The 9,816-nt window shown below is 46.5% G+C and overlaps 1 protein-coding gene across 2 annotated transcripts in view; it reads right to left on the bottom strand.

Moving 5' to 3' along the window:
• Nucleotides 1-1,275: 1,275 nt before the first annotated feature.
• Nucleotides 1,276-9,816, bottom strand: part of WDR93 (WD repeat domain 93) — a 43,768-nt gene continuing 35,227 nt past the window's right edge. For both annotated transcript variants that reach the window (XM_023725710.1, XM_004370805.2), the window contains exons 14-16: nt 9,429-9,585; nt 8,872-9,073; nt 1,276-1,375 (exon numbers count right to left, since the gene is read on the bottom strand). In XM_023725710.1, the coding sequence (XP_023581478.1) occupies nt 1,276-1,375; nt 8,872-9,073; nt 9,429-9,585 (459 nt within the window). The remainder of the gene's footprint in view (nt 1,376-8,871; nt 9,074-9,428; nt 9,586-9,816) is intronic.

Below are 9,816 nucleotides of genomic sequence, written 5' to 3'. Positions count from 1 at the left end.
AACACACAAACCCCCGTAGACATCCCGTAAATGGTTACTCCATCACCTTCAGGTGATGTGTAAGGCCAAGAACATCTTTCTAAGATTTCCTCCCTCATGTCTAAAGACAGCTGCCACAGTACCTGCTTATGTAGAGTCTAGTCTGGCCCAGAGAAAGGAATTCTTGTAAAAGTTTTTTCTGACGCTGTGTCTTCACTCCATGTAGAGTCTAGTCTGGCCCAGAGAAAGGAATTCTTGTAAAAGTTTTTTCTGGCGCTGTGTCTTCACTCCCATGGGAAGAAAGAGGGCAGAGTTTCTTGGGTGGAGACGCCTTCTGTCAGGGGACATTCAGCCAGTCAGTGCCAGTTCCATGAGGGAGGTAACATGCCAAGGAGGGGCATGGTGTGTGCCCCAGGGGCAGAGGTGGGTGGGGGCAAAAAGAAGCAGCTGTCACAAACCCTGCCTGCAGACGGCTTTCTGGGCTGCTTCTGCCTAGGACAAGGCTGGGACATGGCTAGCCATTTGCTGTTCTCAAAGGGATCACATGGTGTCCCCAGAGAGGCAGATGTATCCCTTGAGCTGCTGGGGATCCCTCCATCCATGTCTCTCAGGAAGGGTAGTTTCTAGAGAAGAAGAAGGTGCCCCTCTGCCTTCTCACGTGCCCCTAGCCCCCAGGCTCCTCTAGGGTTCTCGAGCCAGCAGGCAGTGGGCAGAGCAGCACAGTTCCTGCCTCGCTGCCTCGCCCTGCTCTGCCTCTCACACCTGTGTGGCCACAGGCAGCCAGTTATTCACCCCCTCAGAACCTCCGACGCTTCAAAACAATTCTGAAAAAGTTATGAACCAGCATAGGCAGGGGAATAAAGTGGGTGGAGAGAAAAGAGGGCCACATACTATCCGGGCCGTATTGGGCATCTTGCTCATTTGACAAAAGAGTCTCCTGGGCCTAGGAGTTGAGCAACCCTCAGAAAACCTGGGACTCTCATTGGAATCATTGGCTGGGCCCTGCTGGGGTCTGGATTGGGTACGAACAATGAGTCATAAACCACAGAAACTTTAGCTTCTGGAAACAATACCACTGTTTATTTGGGAAACACATCCTGCCCACCTGAGGGCTCTGACAAGAGGCTTAGTGGCCGAAGGCCCCCAAGATAGTGCCTTTCTCCCTGCAGGCTTTGCAATGGTCCCAGACTGCAAGTCCAGACCCCTTGTCACCAAGTGCTTTCTACTCAGGATGTCCTGAGGAACAGCTGCTGGGTGGCAGAAGCCTTCTCAGAGGGCGCCGGGGTGGTGGCCGTGTCACTTCATAAAGCCCTCTCTTTGGAGAATCAAGGAGTACTTCTGAAGCCGGGCCCAGTGCTCTTGATCTCTCATCGTGTTCTTCTTCACCTTCTCAAACCTGTGGGCCACACAACGGGACATAAGAGGAACCTGCTTTATGCTGCAGCGCCCGGCCCCCAGGTCCCCAGAGAAGACCTTGACCACTCTTGTGCTAATTCAAGAAACTCCAAGATGACATATCTGCTTCAGCTCTGTGTCTTCAGGACCTAGCATGGTACATAGCAGACACTGTATTGAGGGAATGACAGGTCTGGCATGCTAGACCATGAGGTTGCAGAAGGGATGGTTAATTCAGGGACTAGAAGTCCAGTTAAACCTTTGCATGGACCAATAACGCCAACAATTCCACTTAACCAACATTTCCTCAGCATCTACAAGTGGTGCAAGTGCTGGGAACACCAAAGTGAGTAAGACAGCCCCTCTCCTCAATTTAGTAAGGGCAACAGAGTGAAGGAACATTTTCAATAGGATGCACTTAAATACTCAGCAATAACGGTGAGATCAACTTGCCTGGGGGGTCCTCAAAGAAGATGAGATGACTGAATTGAGTCTTTTAAAAAATAAGAGTTTTGGCTTTTTTAGAATAACAAATAAATGCATGTTCAGTATAGAAAAATCCGAGAATCCCAGATTCACCCCTTATTCAGCATCTGGAGATGGCCTCTGTTAGCAGGTGGAGGGGGTCTCTGTTTTGAAGAGGGGGTGGGGTGTGGTGGGGAGGGAGTACAGGGCGCCACCCAGGTTTCTGCCTCGGGGCCTTAGTGAGTGGGAGGGCTTAAAAAGCTTAGGACAAACAGAACCAGAAGCACTTTTGGAGGGAGATACAATGATTGTGGCTTTGGGTTTGTTTTGAGGCTCTGTATGTGAGACATCCGTGTGGAGATGTGTTTGGAGCTTAATGCATTAAAATATGGTTAACTTAAAGAAGTAACTCTGCACTGCTTTTTAAAAATCAAATAATACCAGTGGAGACATAATTAAAAGATTTTTAATTTCTCTTCCCAAAGCAACTATAAAGCTTCTTATAAACTCTTTAACATTTTTTTACATATACACAAGCATAAATATGCACACATCTTTTTTTTTTTTTCCTGTAACTTAAATGGAAGGATGCAACATACCGTTGCTTATATATCCTAGGAATATATATCCCAGGAGTCACTTTCAGGAAGCACTTACAGATATGCCTCATCCTTTATCCTACTGATGACTCTTAGGTTGCCCATCTTTCGCTAGGACGAGCAGGGCTACAATGAACGTCTTCATACACAGACAGTTTTGCATGTGTGTGGGTGAGAGGCTGAGTTCTGTGCGGGTTACAAGCTCAGGCTTTGGACTCAAACTGCTTGTGTTCAAACCAAGCTCCTTCACTGGTGAAGTTATGAGTTAGAATCGACTTGACAGCACCTAACAACAACAACCTTTACTGAGTGTGCCAGGCAATGCCCTTTGAGAGATGCGACTGTGACCTCTGTTTTATAAACGAGGACACAGGTTTGGGGAGGTTAAAGCTTGGCCCCACTCACACAGCTAGAGGGAGCCAGAGTTAGGATTCTACTGACTCCTCTTCCCCATCTCCCCAGATTCATTCCAGGCTCTTCATCACCTCAGCAAAGTCTAAGAGAAAAGACGGAAAACTCCAACTACATAAATACTTCAAGCTCCTGTTTGACTGAACACGCAACCAAAATAACTCCAACCCAAAGGCAAACTACGGAAAATGACTTCCAACATATTGACAAAGAATTCTTAAAACCAAAAGAAAAGAACACACCCATAGGAAAATGAACCAGGGCAATTCATGCAAGAGATAGAAACTCACGATATACACAACACAAAGATGTGCAAGCTCCTTAATTTCCAAATTAAAATAATCATAAGCTATCAATTTTTATCCAGCATGGGGAAGGGGTGAGGACATGGCCATCCATATATGGAGTGATCCCAGTGGGTAAAACCACAATTAAAATGTACCTATCCATGAGCCTGAAATCCCACCTCTAAGAATTTACCGCAAGAATATTAGGAAAAACTCACAAAAGTAACCAGGTAAGGATGTTTGGTTGGAAAGGTGGGGCCAGACTGACCCACAGTCTGCAGTGGGTGGAGGAGCAAACGGGAGCAAAGGACAGAGGAGTGGTGTGTTGACTGCGTTTCCCCGGAGCCTGGCTCGGAGGGGAGGAGAAATCAGTGACTGCAGAGCTGAGGGGGGTGTTTCTTAACATGGGAACATGGAGACATTACTCCATGATTAGGACAAGTCAGTGGAGGGGAGGAGGTTGCCTACGGGAGGGAAGAGGAGAGACTAAGGAAGCAAGGGCTTAGTGTCCTACGGAAGGTGGTGGCCTGGGACCAGGGATCCAGGAGGAAGTATCAGTGAGCAGGGTGCCTCTTTCTCTGAGTCAGGAGGTGGGTTGGACTGGAGAGCTGGGGTGGGGTGACCAGGTGAGGGACAGCCGAGCGACTGAAGTTCTCTGGGAAGCAGGAGACGAGGTTATCCACTGAGAGCCAGAGGTGACAGGAGGTGTGAGTGATGGTTTGGTGAGTGGTGGTGGTCTGGGGGGTGGGCTGTTATGTGGAGGGAGCATATGAAAGCTTGGTGAGGTGCTTACGTGGTGTGTGCTACGTAGCATGTGCTCAGCAGCCATGGAAGGAGTGGAGCAGATGTCTGGTTCATCTGATACTGGCACTGACCGGCAGGTGGGTTTTACAGGGACCCTCTGGAAAAAGCCATCTATGGAGCCTGATGTACCTCCCTCCACCAGCAGTAAACGAAGATTGTTTCCTTCCCACGATGGCATAACAAACTACAACATTTGTCTACTGCTTTTAAGCAAAGTAGTGACAAGGGGTGTGTGTGCATCTTCCAAAAGGAAAGGCTGTCTATCCACAAAACAGGAGTGAAGATGGAACTTCTGCAAATCCGTTGCGCAAAGCCTTTAACTGTTTGCAAATTTGGGGTCTAGGAATCTATAAATAATTTTGGGAGCGATTCCCTTTGTTTCTCAAGAAAGGCAATAGGATTTGCTGACACCACTGGCCCACACATTCCACCTCAGGGATAGTTGGGGGGGGCAGTCAGAATATCATCCCTTGACCTCATCCAGTTGTGCTAGAAGCTGGTCAGCTGGTGTCCACACAGGGCCTGCCCACCTCCTCACCCAGAGAGCTGGGTACACTGTGGGTCTGGGACTATGGGGTCATCTCAGAAACCCACCTTCTAGCTGAAAGCTGGATGGGTAGAACCTGGATCTTGCTTGATCTTGTATTTGACAGGGAATAAAGTGAGAGAGGGGCCCTTTGTTTTTGTCCGTTTATTGGTGTCCTGAAATTTCTGTCTCCTTGTGATCAAAAGGAGCCCAGTGGTGCAGTGGTGAAGCATCTGGCTGCTAACCAAAAGGCTGGCAGTTCGAATCCACCAGCTGCTCCTTGGAAACCCTACTGGGCCATTCTACTCTGTCCTATAGGGTGGCTATGAGTTGGAATTGACTCAACGGCAATGGCTTTGGTTTTTTGTTTTTTTTATTGTCTGTGTTATCAAAAGAAGGATGACCCAGCCAGAGATGGCGGACACTAAAGCAGACAGGGAGTGGTGCCAAATGGAAATGGCATCCCCTGGAGGTCTGGGTTGACATTGGCACTGACTTGCCTCCTCTCAAGCCCTGAAGACTACTCAGTTTCACACTGACTGCTGACAGAAGTCCCAGTGCGTGTTTTGCAAAAACAATTGGGACAGACTATTGCAAGTCTGCAACTTTGAGTCTATTACCACATGATCCCATTGCCTTAAAGTTTCACCCAGTTTTAGGGCCAGTGGAGACTGTTTCAGACTCAAGGAGTAAGCAGAAAAAAAGACACTAAAATCCTTGGGACATGGAGATTTGTGATAAAACAAGCACAGTAAAATGTTAATGATAATCTAGGTTGTGAGTGTTTACTGAAAATTTTTTTCTAAGTTGCTATATGTTTGAAATTTCTTATAAAAAAATGTTGAGTGGCAGGGTAGGAGAATGCTCTTTGGGAAAGACCCAGAAATCAGATCTTAGAGCAAGTAGAACAGGAAAGGTTTCTTCAGATCATAGCGTTTCCCAATTTCTCTCTGGGAGTTGACTCAGAAAATGAGTTGCCACAAGAGATGTAATTCGAATACTGTGACCAGGTCCAAGTAAATGTTCCCTCAAATCAGATCCCTAAGGGTGCCTGGGAACCCAGGCCTGCCCCCAACTAAACACTGCGTCCCCTCCCAGTTCCTGCTGTGGACCGTTAGCTCTCCCAGTCCCCAAAGTTCACTCTGCCCCAGCCACCAATGCCCCACTTGACCAGCCTCACTGGCTCCAGCCCTCTTCCCTGCAGAAGGTTCCTCAGAAGGCATTCCTCTCCACCCCACCCAGCGTGTGGGGCCTTGTTGGGGAGGGAGTGGGATGTGGAGCCTCGGAGCTAAGCTGTGTTGACAGGGAGAAGAGACAGTGGGGAAGGAGAAGGTGGGAGGTGAGGTGGCCCTCTGGTATTCTGGAGACTGGGGAAGTCAGGACAGAAACAACTCTTCTTCTTGTCAGAACAGGTCCAACCACAGGGGAGTGGTGAAGGACATTACAGACACCCTTCCCATGGAATATTCCACAGGCATTAAAACTATGTTTACAAAGATGTTTTCCTTAACAAAATGAAAAAATCATTAAGTTATATTCTTGAGTGACATAAAGTCAGATAAAAAAGTGAGTATGAAATATGACCTCGTCTTAGTAAAACTTCCAGGCGAAAAAGCCTGGAAGGAAATTCAGTAGCATATTAATGGCACTGTTGGTGATTTTTGGTAGTGGCATTGTGAGTTATTTAAATTTTCTTATTTGTATTTTCCTGTTTTCCAAATTTCTACAAGCGCATAGATAACTTATATCAGAAATAATATAATTTTTTGAATGGGAAATTACTCTGTTACGGTAATAGTTCTACACTTGAAGCCACTTTCATGGGCTAAGCAAGGTTCCACAGGGGTCTGAGGACCAACTGCCACTTGCGCCTTGGCTGCGGGGGAGAAATGTCGATGAGGGACTGAGGCAGAGCCGCCAGGAGGTGAGCCGCCGAGAGCTGGAGCTGCTAGCGCTGGCCCCATTCTGACAGGTGGGGTACCCGCTTTAAACTTTGGGTAAATTGGGGCTCTCTCTTTCTTCGCCAGTAAAAAAAGGGGATTGGATAAGAAATCACAGAAACAGAAACAAGCTCATTAAATGAAGAGTTTCCTGAGCCTCATCAGGCGAGAGCACCAGAAAGCTCCATGCCATGACCCCCACCCAGGAGAACCGCTTTGTTACAGCCATGGCCTAACCTCCCACTCTTGACTTTTTGTTTGGTTTCATGACTACTTTTAATGTATTTATCTAAATGTTGCATATTTTTTGTAGAAAAGTTTCAAATAGGAAAAATACAAAGAAAAATATCACATATAATTCCATCACCCAAATAAAACCATTTACACTAATGGTATACATATTTCTCGTCTTTTCTCTTTTATTAAAAATCAGGACTAGACTGTAAATAATATTTCATAAAATTTATTATAATAATTTACAACATTATAGGGCATTTCCTCCCTTTTTTTCCTTTTTCTTTAATTTCAAATCTATAGAAAAGTTGCAAGAATGCTACCATGAACCTTCACCTAGATACACAGGTGGTTAATATTCTATCTCCCTCTCTTTCTCTAAAAACCAAAACCAAACCCATTGCCACTGAGTCGATTCCAACTAAGAGTGACCCTACAGGACAGAGTAGAACTGCCCCATAGGGTTCCAAGGCTGTCATCTTTAAGGAAGCAGACTGCCACATCTCTCCCTCTCTGGAGTAGCTGGTGGGTTCAAACCAGTTGCATTTCTAACAAGTTCCCAGAAAATTATACATAAGAATCACCTGGGGATCTTGTTAAAATGTAGATTCTGATTCAGTATATCGGGTGGAAATGCAAATTCTCAGCAGGGAACTTGTTAGAAATGCAAATTCTCAGCAGGGGTTCGAACAAGAATGGAACTGGTTTGAAGCACTGGTTCAAATCGCCAACCTTTCTGTTAGCAGCCACGTATTTAACCACTGCGCCACCAGGGCTCCTATGTCTATTTTCCTAAACCATTTGACAGTAAGTTGTAGACATCATGAGCCTTCACCTCTAAATTATTCAGCTGCATCTTCTGAGGACAAGTCAATCAAGGGTCAAAATCAGAAACCTCCATGTGAGGAAGAGCTGAGCATTCCGTGGAAATTTTAATCAGGGGCATGTCAGGTGTCCCCTTCTTCATTGTGCCTCTCCTCCTAAGACCCATGTTCCCATATTCTTCTGATAAATGAGCACGCTTCCCTCCATGAGATACTGAAAGCCATCCAAGCAAGCCACAACACAAGCTGACATAACTACAGTGAATAAATGCAGTCAGGAGAAGGAAAGCAAGGAGGAGCTGGAGGGCCACCTAGTGTTAATGTTCAGAATTTTCCCAGGAATGAAACGGGGCTCACAGGGAGGCAACCATCATCACTGTCATCTTGTTGTTGTTAGCTGCCGTAGAGTCAACCCTCTGCTCATTGCGGCCCCACGCACAATGGAATGAAACGCTGCCCGGTCCTGCACCGTTCCCATCATTGGTTGCAGATTGGACCATGGTGATCCATAGGATTTTTATTAGCTGGTTTTCAGCAGATAGCCAGGCTTTTCTTCCTAGTCTGTCTTAGTCTGAAAGCACTGTTGAGACCTGTTCAACATCATAGCAACACACCAACCACCAATGACAGATGGACACTGGCTGCACATGAGGTGCACTAGCCAGAAACTGAACTTGGGCCCCCGCATGGAAGGTCAGAACTCTACCACCAAACCACCAATATCCCCATCATTGTCATAAAAACCAAACAAATTACTGTAGAGTTGACTGTGACCCACAGTGACCCCATGTGTGTCAAAGTAGAACTGTGCTCTAGATGATGGATAAAGAAAAGGGACTTTAGATGAGGGGTTGGCAAACATTTTCTGTGACGGGCCAGATAGTAAATATTTTAGGTTTTATGGGTCATATGATCTCTGCTCCAACTATTCAGCTTTGCAGCTGCAGCTCATAAGCAGGCATAGATTAATATGTAAGCAAATGAGTATGGCTGTGTTCCAATAAAACTTTATTTACAAAAATAGGCAGTGGGATGGATTTGGCACACAGGCTGTAAGTTTGCCAACCCCTGTCTGAAATGATTGTATCTAATAGTCCAAACATGTCTTTTCTGTTGTTGTTGTTGTTCTTTAGTAAGAAATTTGAGAAAGTAAAAAGAAAAGATGGTCTTGACAGAAAGAATGCACCAAGTGGAAGCCCTTGTTTTCTACCAGTCGAATTCATTACTCCTCTTCTACCAACCCGAACATGAAGCGGAGTGTGGCTCATGGGCTACAATATGGTGGAATCATTCATATAAGGGAGAATTTAAATGCTGAAAGGATCTTACCATCAAACAAACCCCACTTCCCGCAACCCAGAGACAACCCCAGATACCAGGATGGGATGTAGACACAGAACTCTTTACCTCTTCTGGAGGAAGTGCTCGCATCTCTTCTCCAAAGGCAGCGTCTCGGAGAAGGCCTTGTTATCTGTCAAGTCACTCTGAGGAATGGTGCAGTTTCCTGAGATCTCTTCCAGGAGTGGGTAGGCCTCGAAATTAAAATAGAAAATAGAATTTCTGATCTTCTTGGCATTGCTGGTGCATTCAATTTCATCTGGATGGTCTCCTGAAAAGAAACCAGAGCCTCATGTTCTCTATAATGATTGCTTTCTCGATGGTCTGTGTGGTGGTGGGCAGCCTAGGGAGGACAAGAGGCCCCAGGCCCAGGTGGGTATATGGGTGCTGCTGTTTATAAAGGCTGGGTCTCTGCATTGGGCTTTGAGGGGCTCATTTGATCAGAGGAGGAGTCCAGAAAGAAGACCTTGCCAGGTATTTTGACAAAATGTGAGGACTGACCTGCAATGTCCTCTTGGCCTGTGGTGGAGGGAATGGGAATGGGGCCACCTCGTACTTTGTGAGAGGACAGAGAAGTCAGGGAAACTGTCAGTGGCCACAGGTCTGGGCATGGTCCCCTTCCATACCTCGAAGCAGGAAACATGGATGGTGTAAAGACACAACAAATACTGGCTTCCAGGGGACTGCCAGGTGGTAGGATCTGGGCGGAGCAAAGGCACAGAGGATTTCAGACTTGGCCACATCCATGAGGCGCACAGAGCCGTTCCAGGAAAAGATCAGCAGCTGGAAGCAAACAGACGGTGAGTAGAAACTTCTACTGGACTCTGTCACCACAGGAAGGTAGTTTAGAGTTCACCTCAGTATGGAAGCAGCTGGACATAAAAAATGGAAGCAGAGAGAGAATTTATCTGGCTCTTGTGCACCCAGTCTCTGGGTCCACCCAGCCTGTCTCAGGGAATGGCAGAAACATGTGCATCCACTGTGCTCACCCTGCTGTTACCATCAGCAGATAGG

The sequence above is a fragment of the Trichechus manatus genome, unplaced genomic scaffold (assembly GCF_000243295.1).
Source record: "Trichechus manatus latirostris isolate Lorelei unplaced genomic scaffold, TriManLat1.0 scaffold00009, whole genome shotgun sequence".
Lineage (NCBI taxonomy): Eukaryota > Metazoa > Chordata > Mammalia > Sirenia > Trichechidae > Trichechus > Trichechus manatus.
Note: the sequence above shows the minus strand (reverse complement) of the source record. Positions and strands in the feature narration are given on the sequence as shown.